Source organism: Pleurodeles waltl, chromosome 6 (assembly GCF_031143425.1).
Source record: "Pleurodeles waltl isolate 20211129_DDA chromosome 6, aPleWal1.hap1.20221129, whole genome shotgun sequence".
Classification (NCBI taxonomy): domain Eukaryota; kingdom Metazoa; phylum Chordata; class Amphibia; order Caudata; family Salamandridae; genus Pleurodeles; species Pleurodeles waltl.
Window position 1 is genome coordinate 407657870 of NC_090445.1, and position 18753 is coordinate 407676622.

The 18753-nt window shown below is 49.3% G+C and overlaps 1 protein-coding gene across 1 annotated transcript in view; it reads right to left on the bottom strand.

The window, feature by feature from the left end:
• The window catches only part of SLC6A17 (solute carrier family 6 member 17), a 279329-nt gene that overhangs the window by 46684 nt on the left and 213892 nt on the right, over nucleotides 1-18753 (bottom strand). The window contains exons 8-10 of the mRNA XM_069238337.1: nucleotides 14911-15152; nucleotides 12758-12950; nucleotides 2066-2258 (exon numbers count right to left, since the gene is read on the bottom strand). Coding sequence (XP_069094438.1) covers nucleotides 2066-2258; nucleotides 12758-12950; nucleotides 14911-15152 — 628 coding nt within the window. The remainder of the gene's footprint in view (nucleotides 1-2065; nucleotides 2259-12757; nucleotides 12951-14910; nucleotides 15153-18753) is intronic.

Here is an 18753-nt window from a genome sequence, read left to right on the forward strand (position 1 = left end):
ACCATCTGACCCCTACCCTCACCACATCCTCAACAAAGCAAGCTCTGTCATCACACCCCAACTACGGAGGATCATCAACAGGTCCTTTGAGTCTGCCACACGTAGAGATCAATGCCCTCCTCAAAAAATCACAAGGTGGACCCAAAGGACCTCAAGAACTTCTGGCTTATCGCCCTGCTCCCCTTCATGGAAGAAGCCATCGAGAAGGCTGTCAACAGACAACTAACCCACTTCCTCGAGGAGAACTGCACCCTGGACCCTTCACAATCCGGATTCCGCAGCAACCACAGTACCGAAACTGCCCTCATCGCCGCCACCGACGACATCCGAACCATACTGGACAGTGGCGAAACTGCATCCCTCATCCTTCTGGACCTCTCGTCCGCGTTTGACACCATCTGCCACCACACCCACCCTCACGCCTCAGCAATGCAGGAATCTGCGACAGAGCCCTGGACTGGGTCACCTCCTTTCTCACCGGCAGAACCAAGCGTCCGCCTCCCTCCATTCCGCTCGGAGGCCACAGAAATCATCTGCGGTGTACCCCAGGGTTCATCCATCAGCCCGACCCTCTTCAACATCTACATGGCCCAGCCTGCTAACACCACCCAATTCCACAATCTCAACATCATCTCTTACGCCGACGACACCCAGCTGATCCTCTCCCTCACCAAGGACTCCGCCCAGACCAACTTCCACAAAGGAATGAAGGCCATCGCCGAATGGATGAAGAACAGCTGCCTCAAACTGAATTCCGACAAGACAGAAGTCCTCATCTTCGGCTCCACCCCCTCCACATGGAATGACTCCTGGTGGCCTGCCACTCTCGGAGCTGCTCAGACTCCCACTGACCATGCACGCAACCTAGGATTTATCTTGGATTCCTCATAATCCATGACCCAGCAAGTCAACGCGATCCCCTCCTCCTGCTTCAACACCCTCTGCATGCTCCGAAAGATCAACAAATGGATCCCCACCGAAACCAGAAGAACAGTCACCCAAGCCCTCGTAAGCAGCAACCTGGACTACGGCAATGCCCTCTATGCAGGAACCACGGCCAAACTCCAGAAGAGGCTGCAACGCTTCCAAAATGCCTTCGCACACCTCATCCTGGACTTCCCCTGCCACTGCCATATCACAGGCCAGCTGAGAGACCTGCACTGGCTCCCAGTTAACAAGAGAATCACCTTCAAACTCCTCATCCACCCTTACAAAGCACTGCACAACACCGTACCAGAATACCTCAACAGACAGCTCTCCTTCTACACCCCGACCCAGCATCTCCGCTCCACTGACCTCACCCTCGCAACCGTCCTATGAGTCCGCAGAACTACAACCGGCAGCAGATCATTCTCGCACCTCGCCGCCAAGACGTGGAACACTCTTCCCATCTCCATGCATCAGACCAAAGACCTCCTTACCTTCAGGAAACTTCTCAAGACCTGGCTGTTCGAGCAGTAGCACCTCCCCCTGGTCCCCCCCACCTTAGCGCCTTGAGACCCTCATGGGTGAGTAGTGTGCTTTACAAATTCCTCATTGATTGACTGATTGATCTGAAAAAGGCATGGATTACAAAGTATATCTTACGCTGGCTTTGGAACTCTGTGCACCTGTCGCGAGCAGGGCTCTCCAGCATACACAAGCCATGCAGCTGTTTATTCGCACACCTGCAGCAGATTGGCGTTCTCCAGCACACCCTCAGTAGACAGCTGTCTAGTAGCACACCTGCAGCAATCTGCAGCAGACGTGTAGGATTGGGGTTCACAGTACAGCTACAGCTGCTTTGTGGGTTCCAACGCACCACAGGCAAATTGAAGTCCTTCAGTACACCTGCAAGACGCTGGGTATTCAGACTGTACTTGCAGCTAGTTGGGGTACCCCATCGCGCCAGCAGCAGACAGGGGTTCTCGCACACATGCAGGGCTTTTGTGCCTTTGCACAGCAAGCAGCTATTTGGTGCCCACCAGTAACAAGCTGAGGGTCTCCAGCAAATCTTCAGCGTCTGGGGACCTAAGAATCCCGGCAGCAGTTGGCCCATGGCTTGTCGATAATGAGTAGCACTTACCTGTCAATAACTCTTTGCGCACCTTGAAGGTGTCAGTGATGGGTGTGACAAGACCGGCCATGGTGCCAATCATGCTGCCCAGACCAAGGTTTATCAGCATCAAGAAAAACATCACGGACCAGAATGGAGAGGCAGGGAAATGGGTCATCGCTTCTGTGAAGGCAATAAAAGCCAGTCCAGTGCCTTGTACAGCCTATGAAAAGTGAGAGAAATTAAAACATCAGTCTAAAAGAAGACATTACCATGGTTTTCCATGAGGGGGGCAGAGCATCACAGTAAAAGAAAACACTACCCTGGCAGCCAGTCGGGGTGGAGGAGGAAGAACACTTTAGACTGAAGAAAGACACAAAGAGGACAACCTACAGAAACGGTGTTCCACATAGAAACCATTTCAAAGTGTTAGCACTGGCTCAGAATACCTGTGTTCAAAACAACAGAAATGCATACAACTGATGAAAACAGTGGCCAATGTTGTTAATAAAACAACTTCCTTGTTTATTATTTCATATTTAAGATTTCTCCATTAGCAATATCATCTTATGTCAAGGATCTTTTCAGAGATGATAGACAATCATATAGTGAAAAGGGCAGACAGCGAGTGAATGGTGATGCTCAGTGAGCGCTATATGTCCCCAAAAAATGAAAGAGACAACGTATTGTCATGGAGGCCAGCAGTATGTACATTTAGTTGCTGGCATTTACAATCTGTGTGCTTTCTAGCGTCAACGTTTTGACTCCAGTTACTAGAGATGGAAGGGTCATCATCAGAACAAGGAGAAGTAATTTTAAAGAGTCATTCACACTTTCTCCGACAAATGCAGGACAAATTGGTCAGTTTGCAAAAAAGATGATTCGGGAAGGAAAAGTTTCAGGTCTGACAGATTGTGCTTGGGGACACAGAATCGCTCCACCGATGGTAAAAGGGAATGATGTAATGAATTTGTTGAAGCAAATCACAAAACATAACACTTTGGTTGGACGTGTTTCTTGATGCTATTTGTTACCTATCCGATCATCTCCATTTCAGATCTATCTCCCTGCCTTGAGCCATAACTAAAATGCCAGAAACTGAATCTCACTCTGGAATTTCAGCCACCAGGGAACCACCAACCACCCAGACACAAAGCGCTCAATTGGTTCTGTTCCCTTCTCACTGACCATTCACTTTCTTGGGTTTCTTCCATCACCCTTTCGCTCTAATCCTTATGCAATGTCCTGTCCTATTTTCCAGGACTCAGCTTTTTCTCCTACATGTTCATTCCAAATCCTTGGTTATCAATATTCAATTATGTGGCTTCATTGTTTATTGTTAAGAAAAAAATAACCAAATGTTATTGTAATTTGATTAGAATTCCTTCACTTTTCTGGCTGGCTTTCATCTATCATTAAAGCCTGGAAGAATGACAACTTTGCCAGATCAAGTGCAGATAAGACCTAAGTCCTGTTGTCGGTAACATCAGTAGTGCCTGGTTTCCCTTGACCGTTCTTTGGGGCCTTTGTATATCAGCACCGACCCTAGTGAGGCTGTCGAGACTCTTGGTGTTGAGTGCAATAAAGAAGTCACTTTATCTATCCAGACTAATGCAGTGGTGTCACCCTACCTTTATGTTCAGCTGCTGAAAAGAGATGACTCATCTGTGTCAAGTTGGCCAATGCATGTATCTCATCTGGGTAAGACTACATCTAACTCGGGCTTCCTGCTGTTCTCACCAATGAACTTCAGAGTATACACAAACTGACAGGAAGACATGGTTGAAGACTAAATAAATTCAGTTCCCTTTCCCAGGCTTCTCTTTCTAAGAAACAACCCCCTGGCTGTGCCTTTCCTGGCTCTAGGCTTCTTTCGTCATTGCCTAGGTTCAGGGGCTCTTGTTTAGGCAGTAAATCTGGGCGTTAGACGTGAGGAAAAAAACGTAGGCCCATATTTATACTTTTTTTGCGCCGCATTTGTGTCGCTTTTTGACACAAAAGCGGCGCAAACTTACAAAATACAATTGTATTTTGTGAGTTTGCGCCGCTTTTGCGTCATAAAATGACTCAAATGCGACGCTAAAAAAGTATAAATATGGGCCTAAGTTTTTTTCCTCAAGTCTAACGCCCAGATTCGAAAGTCACTTACCTTTAGCACCTAATTCTATCCTCGCATTAATGATCATATCCTTTTAGGAAACCTCTGTTGTGTTAGCTGTTACAGTTTTTTATCGCCCTCCTCCCTGTGCAAGATTAGCGCCATGAAGCCACCTCGTTTATTCAAAGTACTGAATTATTGATTGCCGTGCCATGCAATTTAATTGGCCCAGGTTCTCTTCAGTCACACAATCTGATTCCCCCAGCAAAAGCCCCGAGCGTTTACAGATTAATTGAAGGTGGAGAAGCAATTACAAAGTTTCTCATTTGTATTTTTTGCGAAACTTGTAAATAAATGAAGCAGTGTGCCAGATCTCGCTGCAGCTAAGAACAGCAGCTAAACGGTTAACATGCAGTGCTTAATATGAGCAGGTGGTTTCCAGTGTGGGGCACGGCACTTATTTTTGAGGGTCGGACCTTATTTTTCTGCTTTCAGCATTTACTGCGAGCAAAAGTCTCATATGAGAATAGGGCCCCGTGATTAGCTGGATGCAGTCCAGTCTATTCACGGGAGCTCTCGGGCCGGATGTAGACGGCCTGGGAGGTGATAGGCGGCTTGCTGGGCGGGGGTGGGACATAGGCAAAGGTATAAAAGGGGAGGGACCGGCCTCTTTCAGCGCCAGCATGCGTCACGCTGCGCGGAAGTTGGCCGGGAGGGGAAGTAATTTTATCGGAGGCAATCAGGCAAGTTGTGAGCCTCCCGCAGGTACTGCAACCAGCGGGGAGGTGTTTTTCCTTTCCCCCTTTAGGGATCGAAAACCTGGTTTGCTGGGTGTGCGCATTCCAGGGCAGGGCGCGCATTGAGGAACGCGCACGTTTGGAGTTAGGCCTCGCTGCGCGTGCAGCATGGCCGGGGAGCCCGATGTGGAAGCAGTCAAGGGCGCTTTGCGAGTTTTAGGGGCAGCAGGGCGCGTGGACCTCCTGAGGCCCGGCGTCCTGGACGAAGCCTGGGTAGGCTTGACGCGTTCGCCACGTGGCCCGGAGCGGGCTGTGGCCGCGGCAACTGCCGCTTGTTTTTCCCCCCAAAAAGGGAAAAAAAGGTCGGGGATGCGGCGTGGCCGCTCCCCTCCCTTTAGCAAGGGACCAGGACCCCAAAGGGGAGCCCCAGCTGGGGACAGTGCAGGAAGGTGAGGCCACAGAAGGTGAGGGCCTGCAGGAGGAGGCATTAGGCCCCTCAGGGGTGGTGCTGACAGGCCAGGGTGCTCCAAACAACACAGGGCAGGTGACAGGGGGGACAGAGGGGACAGAGCAGCCCCTTGATTTGACCAGGGTGGGGGCCACAGAGGCAGGGACCACCCAGGACCTGCCAGCCAGCACTGAGGACAGGGCAGTACAGGCAAAAAAGGCAGGCAAGGCAGGGGCAGTTAAAGGAGGTACAGTTGGCACGGCAGGTAGCCCGGGCAGGTTGAGAGAGGAGGGTCGGGCTGCGAGTTTTGGTTCCTCGCAACACAAAAAGGGGGCAGGCCACCAACCATTTGCGGATTGGGCGGCTGTAGATATTGAAGTGCGCATACTGGAGCAAAGACAGTTGGTGGAGGAGACAAAGCGCAGGTGGGAACAGTTATGTATTGCAAGAGGTGAGGCGGAGGGCAGGGCCAAGAAGGTGAAGAGGAAGGCTGGTGAGGCGGGAGGTTGCCCAGATGAAGGTCCTTGGCCAGAGAAGGGTAGTTGGGTATGGATACTGCAGTAAGAACAGGAGATTGCGCAGGAGGCTGGTGCGGCCGGTGGGTATGGCAGCGTGATGGCAGCGCCTGGCGCACACGGCCAGTCGCGGCGGAGAGAGATGATGCCTGCATCAGAGGCAGGCAGAAAGGTGGCGAAGCCAACGGGGCGCATTACGGCTCCGGGACGTTGGGCCGAAGCAATAGAGGGGTCCCCGGCGGCTTTCTCTACCCCGTGGGAGGGCAAGAAGGACACGACTGGTTTGCGCCAGAGGGGGCTCAACGCGGGGGCTGAATACTGCATGGAGGAAGTGTGTGGAGTAAATGAAGGTATGGGGATGAATGAAGAAGTGGTGCTTGAGCTCGATTACGAAGATGAGCTGGATGATTGGGAGGAAGGCTACATTCAGGAAAAATAGGTGAGCGGGGTACAAGGGAAGGGGAAAGGGTGCAAGAGCGGCGCAACCCCCTCTGCTGTTTCTGTTTTACAGGTGCCTAAGTCGGGGCAAGGACACGTGGTGTCACGCAAGGAAGGTGGCAGAGGCGAGATGGCAAAGGACGTTGGAGCGACGGCTCGGGGGATACAAGGTAAAGGAGAATGGTGCGCGCCATGGGAGGCCAAGAAGGGTCCAGGGGACCAACCCGATATAAGTCAGTAGGGGTAGGGGAGGACTCAGTGCACCCTCGCGTGGAGACAGGTAGCAACGTTGCGAGCGGAGCAGGTAAAGGGAATGATACAGTAGAGGCAACGAAGGAGGGGGTTGAGGACAGAGGGGGGGAGGGTAGCAAGGAGGATGAGGACAAAGCTTTGGCCAGACACAAGAAGAGGTTACCGTACATGGGTCTTGGGATGCCTTTAGGGTCTCATGTGGCTGAAAAGACGAAGGCAAGAATCTGGAAGCACAAGTATGTCGATGTTTTCAAGCTCTTGTACGGGGATATACAGGCAAAAGAGGGCTCAAAGGAGGAAGACTGGGAATTGGCACGGAGGCCCAGAGTTCTGATTACCATGGACAACTGGACTTTGGCTTTTCTCATTTATGTCAGTATATATTGTGAGAGATACCTTGACAGGGCAATTGCCATGTTTAAATACCTGGACATAATCAGGAAAGCTCAACTACATTTTGGGGGGTTTACCTGGTTAAATTACGATGAGGAGTTCGGAGCCAGAGTTAGCATTAACCCGGAGAAGCCGTGGGGAGATGTGGACTCCGAGTTATGGATGCAATGGATGGCATCGTCGCATTCGGCGGCATCAACACATACTGCTAGTGGGCTCCCAGTAGTGTACAAGCCTTTTCAGCAGCGTCCCGCTCAGGGAGGGGCGGGAGTACCTCAGAGAACCCAGGGAGTTACATCGGGAGCCTGCTGGAATTTCAACAAGGGATTCTGCTCTAGGCACCCTTGTAGGTTTAAGCACGAGTGTTCCAAATGTGGGGGAAAGCACCCAGTCACCAGTGTTTCGCACTCAATAGTCCCGAGTGGAGAGCGGCAAGGGGTAGAGGGAGCCAGGGCGCTACTACACCAAAGGGCACCTACTCCAATTAGGCTTGAGTCATTATTGCACTGGCTGCATCTGTACCCCGACACGGACACAGCGCGCCAATTGGAGTGGGGTTTTAGAGAGGGTTTTCGAGTGGGTTACCAGGGTCCGCAGCAGAAGAGATGGGCAGAGAACTTGCAGTCGGCAAAAGCCCTGCCGGAGGTAGTTGCAGAGAAAGTGCAGAAGGAGGGTTTGGAAGGCAGGATTGCGGGCCCCTTTTACGGGTGGCCATTGGAGAACCTAATGATTTCACCTTTGGGAGTTGTGCCAAAAAAGAGCAAAGGGGATTTTAGGCTGATACACCATTTGTCTTGGCCTGAAGGGGAGTCGGTGAATGACTTCATTGCACCAGAAGATACCAAGGTGGTATACGCCACAGTGGATGATGCCATACGGATCATCCGGGTGTGTGGAAGATGAGCAGAAATGGCCAAATGTGACATCAAAGCAGCTTTTTGGTTGCTCCCGATCCAACCGGAGGATTTCTCCTTGCTAGGAATGCAAATGGGGGGGGGCGATATATGTGGATAGAGTCCTTCCTATGGGGTGTGCAATTTCGTGTGCCCTTTTCGAAGCTTTCAGTACTTTTTTGCAGTGGGTTTTTGTACAACGGAGTGGGCACCGGACGGTGTCACACTACCTGGATGATTTCCTTTTTGTGGGAACAGCGCAGTCAGGCTCTTGTGGCAGGGCTCTTAGTTTGTTCGAACAGATGGCTCAGGATCTCGGTGTACCTCTGGCGCCAGAGAAAACGGAGGGACACAGTTGTGTGTTGACATTCTTGGGGATTGAATTAGCCAAAATGGTCTTCATGGCTCGTTTGCCGGCGGGAAAAGTGGGGGAGATGCTGTCCTTCTTAAAGGAGGTCAGGGCAAGGTGAAAAATCTAACTTCGAGTGGCACAACAACTGCTGGGTTACCTAAATTTTACATGTCGCGTTGTCCGTGGCTGCAGGACTTTTTGTAGGCGCATGGGGTTAGCGATGTCAGGGGCATCGCTCCCGCATCACAGGATAAGGTTGAAGGTTGGTCTGCGTGAGGACACCAGGATTTGGGAAATCTTTCTGACACAATTTAATGGGGTCTCCATGGCTTTCCGAGAGGAGGATACAGTGTGGCAGGTGCAGATCTTTTTGGATGCTGCTGGGGCAGTTGGTTTTGGTATTTTCTGGGATGGGCGCTGGTGTGCGGAGTCATGGCCTGTGCAATGGCTCAGTGAAGGTAGGAGCATTGCTTTTTTGGAGTTTTTTCCGCTGATGGTGGCACTGGCAGTTTGGGGACCTGAATTGGCAAACAGGACAGTGATTTTTCATGTGGATAATTCGACAGTGGTGGATTTGGTCAACAACCAGAAAGCAAGAGATGTGAGAGTGCTGAAAATTGCTGAGAATCTTTCTGTTGCGTTGTTTGACTCTGAACATAATATTTAAGGCAGCACACATCCCTGGGGTAAACAACTCCATCGCAGATTCTTTTTCTTGTTTTGCAGTGGCAACGTTTCCGACCATTGGCACCCGGCGCGGACGAAGTCAAGACAGCAGTTCCGGCGGACATTTGAAGGTGGGGGGCGTGATGGTCAGGAGACTGGTGGAGAGGTCACTGGCAGAATCCACTCTTAGGAGTTACCGCCTGGCGTGGTTGGAGTTTCAGGATTTTGAAGTGTATAGGGGGCAATTTTGGAGCCAGGAATGGGGAGTATTGGAGGTGTGATTCATGCGTTTTGTTTTGTTCACAAAGGTTTATCACCCACTGTGATTGGGGGCAAGCTGGCGGGAGTGTCCTTTTACGGGAGGTTGTTTTTTGGCTGGGCTCCGGCTAAGAATGATATTCTGGGGAAAATGTTGAAGGGTTGGGGGAGAGTTCGAGCTAGCTCGGTTTCGGTTCGGGAAGCTATTACTTTCGAATTGCTGTTGGAAATTCTGCATGTTTTGCCAGTGTGTTGTTTTAATGCACATGAAGTGGCACTATTCAGGTTATGTATGAAATGGATGTTTTTTGGGGCTTTCCGAGTGTCTGAATAGTTGGGGGTGGGCACAGCATGCGGGGTGAGAAGAGCTGAGGTGCGGCGCACAGGAGGCAGATTGGGGATATGGCTGAGGCACTCAAAAACTGATCAGTTGGGCAGGGGTAAGTGGATTTGGCTGGAAGCAGGGGGGATTTTGGAAGCTTGCCCAGTGCAAGAATGGGACAAGTTTGTTGCATGCTGTGAGTCGCAAGGAGAGTGGGTTTTTCAGCACAGGAATGGCACTAAGGTTACAGCTTTTCAGTTACTGTGTTTTTTGAGGATGGCGTTGAGGCGACTGGGAAGGCAGGAGTGTAATTTTGGCACACACTCTTTTAGAATAGGGGCAGCGACTGAGGCAGCTAGGTTAGGTTGGGACTGGGATAAGATCAGGCGCATTGGACGATGGCGATCAAGGTGCTGTGAACGCTGTGTTAGAACCTAGTTAGTTCAGGGAAGAGTGTTTTTTTTAGCATGCTGGGGGGCAGTGAACGGTAGGAAAAGGGGGTACGTGCAAGACGGCTAATGCTTGTTTCAGGTTGTGTGAAGGGTCCGGAAATTATGAATCAATCACGTGGCTGGTGGCTGGTGGGACATTCTTTCATACACTGGGCGGCCAAGTCTGCGTAAAAACAGATCTACGGACGGTCTTTGGGACTACCGAGTAGCCGGCACAAAGTGCTGTGGCGGGGGAAGAGCAGCATGAGGTGGGGTAATCTGCTTCCTTTTATCATTTCCTTGTTGCCGACTTGGGGATTTCCAGATATGATGGTCAAACACCTCGGGAAAATGATTTGGTACGTCTCTCTGGGCTCACCCTACTACAACACATGCAGCGAGATCTAGTCATGATGAGGCGCAACATGCATGGAACTTGCTTGGTGTGGACAGAGTTTGTGCCAAGAAGGATATGGTGAGGGGCATTGAAGCATGGGGCAATTGAGAGGGCGAGGAGGAAGCTAAATAGGGCCATGCAAGTTTTTTGCGGAGAACATGACAGTGAGGTTTTGAGGCACAAAGGCTTGAAGGAGGAGGAACAGGTGCTTTTCAGGAATGACGGTGTGCACCTTTCGGATATGGGGAATGCCCACTATTTGATGGAGCTGCGTTTTCTGCTCACAAATCTGTGGGGTGAAAGTTTTTGGCAGGGATCATGAAGGGTGAAGCATGATTTGCAGTGGGTTCGCTGGTGGGGCAGCAAAACGCCAAGTGGGTTTTGCTGAGTGGCAGTGGATGGGGGAGGGTGGAGAGTCAGAGGCAGGCTTGTCCACCCTTCCAGGGGGGAGAAAGAAGCAGAGGAAGGATGACAGACGGGGGGAGGTCAGAGTCAGGCAAGGGGTAAAAGGGGAAAGGGAGATGCGTGGAAATAGAAGTGGACTTGGTGAGATGCGAAGGATAAGTGGGAGGTTTGAAACGCGAATGGACGAAAGGGAATTACAAGGTTAAAATAAAGGTATAAAGGTTATTATAAAGTTCTGTTTGTATTCTACATGTTATGATCTTTGAGCAAGCCTGTCCTTATAAATGGCACTTTTACACTAAAGAAGGGTGTAGGAGTCTCTGTCCCGATAGGGCCCCGTGAATAGCTGGACGCAGTCCAGTCTATTCACGGGAGCTCTTGGACCGGATGTAGATGGCCTGAGAGGTGATAGGCGGCTTGCTGGGTGGGGGTGGGACATAGGCAAAGGTATAAAAGAGGAGGGTGGGGAGGGACCGGCCTCTTTCAGCGCCAGCATTCGTCACGCTGCACGGAAGTTGGACTCCCACCCGCCCTGCAGTAAGAAAGGTTGGACGCAAGTTTTCAAGGAGTGTGAAAGGAAAAGTACGATGGGGATAGTGAACGGCGACAGTTCCTTTGCCAGTTTAGGACAGGATTGCTCAGTACGGGCAGTGGATGCGGGAGGGTGGAGAGTCAGATGCGGGCTTGTCCAACCTTCCGGGGGGGGAAAAGAAGCAGAGGAAGGATGACAGACGGGGGGGAGGTCAGAGTCAAGCAAGGGGTAAAAGGGGAAAGGGAGATGCAAGGAAAAAGAAGTGGACTTGGTGAGATGCGAAGGATAAGTGGGAGGTTTGAAACGCAAATGGACGAAAGGGAATTACAAGGTTAAAATAAAGGTATAAAGGTTATTATAAAGTTTTGTTTGTATTCTACATGTTATGATCTTTGAGCAAGCCTGTCCTTATAAATGGCACTTTTACACTAAAGAAGTGTGTTGGAGTCTCTGTCCCGAAGATGGAGGAAGAGGAAAGCGAAAAAGCTTCACAAAGGGAGAAAGCAGAAAGCTGCAGGGAGTGGCTGTAAATGGATTGGAGAGGCCCGAGATGGCCTCAGGATTACGCTGCCTCAGTATTCAGTGCTCGCGCATTTAAGTGCAGCCGCTGCATGTTTCAGAGGAGAGCTTTGAGCACCAGCACATTTTCATTTACAAATTAAGCATTGTTAACATGGGAGTCCAACCAAACGAATATGTGCCCTAAAGGGCTTCTGTCCAGGAAGCTGGGGCAGGTGCCAGCAAATAGACTTCGCCTTGTTTTGTCGAGTGAGTCCAGTCCGAGAGAAGGAGCAGGGAGGGCACCGACTACCACTTCTCGCAGACACCTTTCTTTTCCTAAGAGTTTTCTCTTAGCTGGCATTATTTACCCACACCTCTTTAGAATATCACTGCACAGATGATGGTGACTTGGTTGCACCAAGGCAGCAGAACTAAAACTCTCCAAGTCCTCTATTTTTGTTACAAGTCTTCCCTTCTCTTTCACGTAAGCAGAATTCATGTATACTTAGTTCACAAATAAATGTTTGTTTTGCCCTTTCCACACTGAAAGCTTTTCTTCTTCTCATGCGTTTCATGTTTGTCTATTGGGTACAAAAAAACAGATGTTTGTTAACGTGGCTGGACAGCAGTGCAACGTCAGAAACCAGTTTAACCCAGACCACTGCTATCAGGATAGGTTGATTCCTTATGACTGACTTGGAAGAAAGAAAGAGAAGGGTTTGCTAGGTCTTCTGTGAGCAAGAGAATAGTAGACTTAACTTATGAATCAGGGTGAGCTCTCTGAGTTGGGGTAAAACACCAGACCATCACTTACTAAATACTATCTGCAGGTAAGATAGGAGCATCTTGTTGCATAATGCATGACGCACTGCATACAGATCTACGGCACTCTATGGCATATTCTGCATAATCCACCTCCTTCAGAATCCTGACCTTCAGAGAAACGAGTTCACCTCCAAGTAACCAACTGCCTGAACATGCACATGCATGTACAGAGAGTGCACTCTGTGATGCAACCATCCTCCTTTGTGTGCTAGCATTCAAAAAGATCACCACCACATATCATTCCACCACATGTACAAACCTTGTTCAGCTCCTCTACCAGCAAACAGGCGTCCAATCCCAAATCCTGGAAATGTTCCTCCTTGACAGTCTTGATCACGCCGTACATTTCATGGTAGTCATCGGCAGTCAGGTGTGAGAAGTTTATATGTGATGGGATCAGATCATGGCTCAAGACATGAGTATTCAAGTATCCAAGAATCCTCTCAGCATTCCTAAAGAGAAGCAACCAGCAGGAAAGGGGGTGAGATGTCAACCAACTGAACCCATGATGAAGACTGCATCACAATGTGAACAATGCATCCCAGTGAAAAAACAATACTTCACCGTCAACACTGCACCTGAATGTGATTTTTATGTTTCTGTTAGAGCATTGCACCCTAGTATGAACACTACACCTCTATAGGATCAGTGCATCCCAGCGAGAGCACGACACCCCAGTGTGAGCACTGCAATTTCATGCAATCATTACATTCCATTGCAAGCACAACACCCCAAAGTGAGCACTTCACCTGAATATGATCATTACTACTCTGTGAGATATTACACCCCAATGTGATTACTGCATCTCAAATGACCATTGCTACACATTCTGACCACGACACTCCAATGTGAACACTGCATCACTATATTATCAATGCATTCCAGTGAGAGCACGACACCACAGTGTGAAGACCATACCACCATGTGATCAACGTATCCCATTGAGAGCACAATGCTCATGGGTGAAGACTGCGTCATCATGTGATCAATGCTTCCCAGCTACAGTAGGAAACCCCTGTGTAAAGACTACTGCTGTGCGATCAATCCATCCCAGTGACAGCGTTTCACCACTGTGCGATCACTTTACCGTGTGATCACTTCACCGCTGTGCGCTCAATTCAGCCGCGTGAGACCACAACATACCAGTGTGAATACTGCACCTCATTGTGATCATTACTTCCATGCTAGACCACGACACCCCAGTGTGATCACTGCACTTCATTGTGATCAGTGCATCCCAGCGAGAGCAAGATTCCCGTGAAGACTTCATTACCATGTAATCAATGTTTCCCAGGGACAACATGACACCTAATGAGAACACTGCACCACAATGTGATCATTACATCCTTCTTAATTTTAACGGAAAAGAGATTGGAGTTTGAACCAAGGGCAAGCTGTAGCTTTTACCTTGGTTCCTCAGCTCTGTAGTATCCCAATATACAAAGATCCGATTGGTAAGGTATTGTGATGGCAGGTATATTTGTACTTTGGGCAGCCTAGTTTCAACAGACAAGTGTGTTTGAAAAGCAAACAATGTGGGGATCTTCTAGCTGAAAAATGTGATATCTTGTCCCCAGACCTGCAGTTAGCAAGACTGTTGTTTTGAATCCTTGTGACACCCACTCTACCCCATCATCATTGCATCATCTGGACTTCCAAACCCTCAGACAGCTCCATCAGCACACTCTGCCAGCATCCTAGTCTGAAGTGCCCCTTTCAAGTTACTCAAGGTTACTCAAGATTAATGCCTCCTCTCAAAACCTCGAACATCATGCATTGTTGAAGTGATTTAATATTACGGACGCAACCCTTACAAAATATGAAAACTGAGGATACTCTTCCATTAATATTAATGCCACCCATACACAAAGTTCACACTGCCGACATTTCCAATCGTGCCTCAGCATCATGTCACATTTGAACACTTAGCTGTTCATGGGCTCTCACAATAGTGTCATGCTTTGGCTACCCACCCCCGATGCTGCTACTCTTCCATGCTATCCTCATTACCCTCATCTCTAATCCATGCTATCCTCATGCCCTTCGCACAGTCATGCATATACTCAGAACTAAAGTCTGTTATTCTGGTGCACCCCATATGTTTTTCCTCTGATATTGTCATGCTCCTCGCAGGACTGGACGGCACAATTTCTAAAGTGTCACTGATAGCCACGTGCACACATGCACCTCCCATCCAAGAATGGATCCTAGTATCACCGTTTCCTTGCATCTCTAAGGCCAGTGCACCAGTATACTATGCGCCTCTCAGGACTGGACTCCAGTGTCCTCATGCAGCTACAAATGGTTCACTTTTTTCATGCACCTGCCAGGACAGGCTTTCTCCTTCTTGATCTGGTCTAAGTCTACTAACCCGGCTGGGAGAAGGTAAATGGCGAACGTGGAAGCACTTACTCCACCACACACTTCTCATTCATGACATTGGCCTTAAACCCAAGCACAGCGAATACCACCAGTGTGGCCAAGACGGAGGTGAAGAAGTTAATGATGGAGACAAGGGCTGCATCAAAGTGACAGTTATTGTCCTGCTTGTTGTAACTCGAAAAAGCAATGACTCCTCCAAAGCCAAGGCCCAGTGCAAAAAACACCTGCGTCGCTGCTTCTCGCCACACCTGCGGGTCCAGCATCTTTTCTAGCTGTGAAATAGAGATGAAAAACCAGGAGAGGGAGTCAAGCAAGAGCTACAGGAATAGAAAAGGAATAACAACGTACTTTAAAATAGAAAAGAAGACTAGAGAAATATGATAACAATAATGAGAAACAGCAGGCACAGAGGAAGAGAGACGTAACCAAATCACCTGCAAGCACTTGATATGGAAAAATGGAGATGATAGAGAATACTAGTTGTTAGAAACTGTGTTTCTGGTTGGAAGAGGTATTCACCTTGTCTGAGCAGGAACACAGTCCAAGTCAGGGTAAGACACAAAACACCCTGGTAGCTTGACACAGAGCAGTCAGGCTTAACTTAAGAGGTAATGTGTTAAGTATTTGTGCAACACCTTAAACAGTCAAACATTTAAAACACCATAGAAAAAGATACCACACCTGGCTAGAGAAATGGAGGTTAACTTAATCAATAAAATAAGACCAAAATGTAAAAAATCCAATCAGTAGAATTTAAGATATGAACTTTTAAAGAATAGACTGGGAAGTTGCGCTTAGAAACATGAAGCGCCATCCAGGGATATCTGGTAGCGCCAGACCAGGACAAAGCCGAATGTTTGGGCCAACTGCGATGGAGTGTGGGCCAGCTACAGGGAGCCAGTGAGTATATATAGTGGGTACCTGATGGTACTTACACCTTGTGCCAGGTCCAGTTATCCCTTATTAGTAGATTGGTAGTGTTCTAGCAGCTTAGGCTGATAGAGGTAGCTATAGCAGAGCAGCTTAGGCTGAACTAGGAGACATGCAAAGCTCCTACCATACCACGTATATCATATAGGTACTATATCATAAGAAACACAATACCCAGAGTTACTAAAAATAAAGGTACTTTATTTTAGTGACAATGTGCCAAAAATATCTCAGAGGATATACTCCCTTAGGAGGTAAGTAAAATACACAAAATATACACACAAACCAAAATCAGGTAAGTAAACAGTTAGAAAAGTAGTCCAAACACCGTATAATACAATAGGATGCATTAGGCCAAGGGGCAACACAAACCATATACTCTAAAAGTGGAATGCGAACCACAAATGGACCCCTAGGCTAGTGTAGTGTGTGGAGGGTCACTGGGAGTGTAAGAAAACACTAAGGGTGTCCAAAATACCCCACCCCAAGACCCTGAAAAGTAGGAGTAAAGTGATACTACTTCCCCAGAAACATACTAAACTCGTGATAGAGGATTCTGCAAAGACTACAACAGACTGCAAAGCACTGAAGACGGATTCCTGGACCTGAGTACCTGCAAAGGAAGGGGACCAAGTCCAAGAGTCGTGAAAGTGTCCAGGGGGGGCAGGAGCCCACTAAACCCCGGATGAAGGTGCAAAATGGCTGACTCTGGATGGAAGAAGCTGAAGATTCTGCAACAACGAAAGACACTCAGAACTTCTCCTTTGTGCAGAAGATGTCCATGGAGTGCTGGAGGATGTAGCGCTGCTTCTTTGGAGAAAGACCGCAAACAAGCCTTGCTAGCTGCAAAGGTTGAGGCTGAAGAAAAAGGGTGCTGCCCGGGCCCAGGAAGGACCAGGATGCCGCCACTTGGGAGAGGAGACAGAGGGGGCCCTCAGCAACACAGTGAGCCCACGCACAAGAAGGCAGCACCCTCAGAAGTCCTTGAACACGGGTTTGAGAAGACTGAGCACGGCGGTCGTCTTACCACTACAAAAGAGGGTCCCAAAAAACCGGAGGTCAACTCAGCGAGTTGAGCAATGCAGGACGGAATGCTGGGGACCTGGGCTAGGCTGTGCACGAAGGATTGATTCCAAAAGTGCACAGAAGCCCTAGCAGCTGCAGTTCACACGGTGCACAGGATTACTGCCTGGAGAGGGGAGGCAAGGACTTACCTCCTCCAAATTCGGACAGTTGGACCACTGGACAGTCTGGGTCAATTGGGTCCACCACCTGTGTTCCAGGTGCCCTGCTCATCAGGATGAGAGGGGTCCCAGAGTAAGGGTGACGCTGAAGTTTGGTGCCTGCTGGAGCAGGGGGAAGATTCCATCAACCCACAGGAGATTTCTTCTTGGCTTGCGGTGCAGGGTGAAGGCAGACAGCCCTCAGATCATGCACCACCAGGAAACAGTCTAGAAAGGTGGCATGATTAGGCGCTACAATGTCGCTGGTAGTCTTCTTGCTACCTTGTTGCAGTTTTGCAGGCATCCTGGAGAAGTCAGCGGTCGATCCTTGGCAGAAGTCGAAGAGGGAGATGCAGAGGAACTCTGGGGAATTCTTGCACGTCGTTATCTGAGGAAAAGCCCACAGGAGAGACCCTAAATAGCCCTCAGAGGAGGATTGGCCACCTAGAGAGGTAAGCACCTATCAGGAGGGGTCTCTGACATCACCTGCTGGCACTGGTCACTCAGAGGCCTCCATTGTGCCCTCACACCTCTGGAGTCAAGATGCCAGAGGTCTGGGACACACTGGAGGAGCTCTGGGAACCACTCCTGGGTGATGGACAGGGGAGTGGTCAGTCCCCTTTCCTTTGTCCAGTTTCAAGCTAGAGTAGGGACTGGGGGTTCCCTGACCAGTATAGACTGGTTTATGCAAGGAGTGCACCATCTGTGCCCTTCAAAGCATTTCCAGAGGCTGGGAGAGGCTACACCTCCCCAGCCCTTAACACCTATTTCCAAAGGGAGAGGGTGTAACACCCTCTCTCAGAGGAAATACTTTGTTCTGCCTTCCTGGGACTGGGCAGCCCAGACCCCAGGAGGGCAGACCCCTGTCTGTGGGGTGGCAGCAGCGGTAGCTGCAGAGAAAACCCCAGAGAGCTGGTTTGGCAGTACCCAGGGTCCATAGTGGAGCCCCATGGATGCATGGGATTGGCACCCCAATACAAGATTTGGCATTGGGGGAAAATTCCATGATCTTAGATATGTTACATGGCCATATTCGGAGTTACCATTGTGAAGCTGCATATAGGTATTGGCCTATATGTAGTGCACGTGTGTAATGGTGTCCGCGCACACACAAAGTCCAGGGAAATTGCTCTGAACTATGTGGGGCACCTTGGCTAGTGCCATGGTGTCCTCACACTTAGTAACTTTGCACCTAACCTTCATTAAGTGAAGGTTAGACGTATAGGTGACTTAAAGGTTACTTAAGTGCAGTGTAAAATGGCTGTGAAATAACGTGTGCGTTATTTCACTCAGGCTGTAGTGGCAGTCATGTGTAAGATTTGTCTGAGCTCCCTATGGGTGGCAAAAGAAATGCTGCAGCCCATAGGGATCTCCTGGAACTCCAATACCCTGGGTACTTAAGTACCATTTACTAGGGAATTATAAGGGTGTTCCAGTGTGCCAATTAGAATTGGTGAAAATGGTCACTAGCCTATAGTGACCATTTTAAAGGCAGAGGGAGCATAAGCACTGAGGTTCTGGTTAGCAGAGCCTCAGTGATGTAGTTAGTCACTACACAGGTACACACATTCAGGCCACAGACTATGAGCTAACAGACTGGCTAGCAGGATCCCAGTGAGACAGGCAAAAACAAACTTACATACATGTAAAAATGGGGGTAACATGCCAGGCAAGATGGTACTTTCCTACACACCCACACAAATCCTTGCCAAATGTGGGC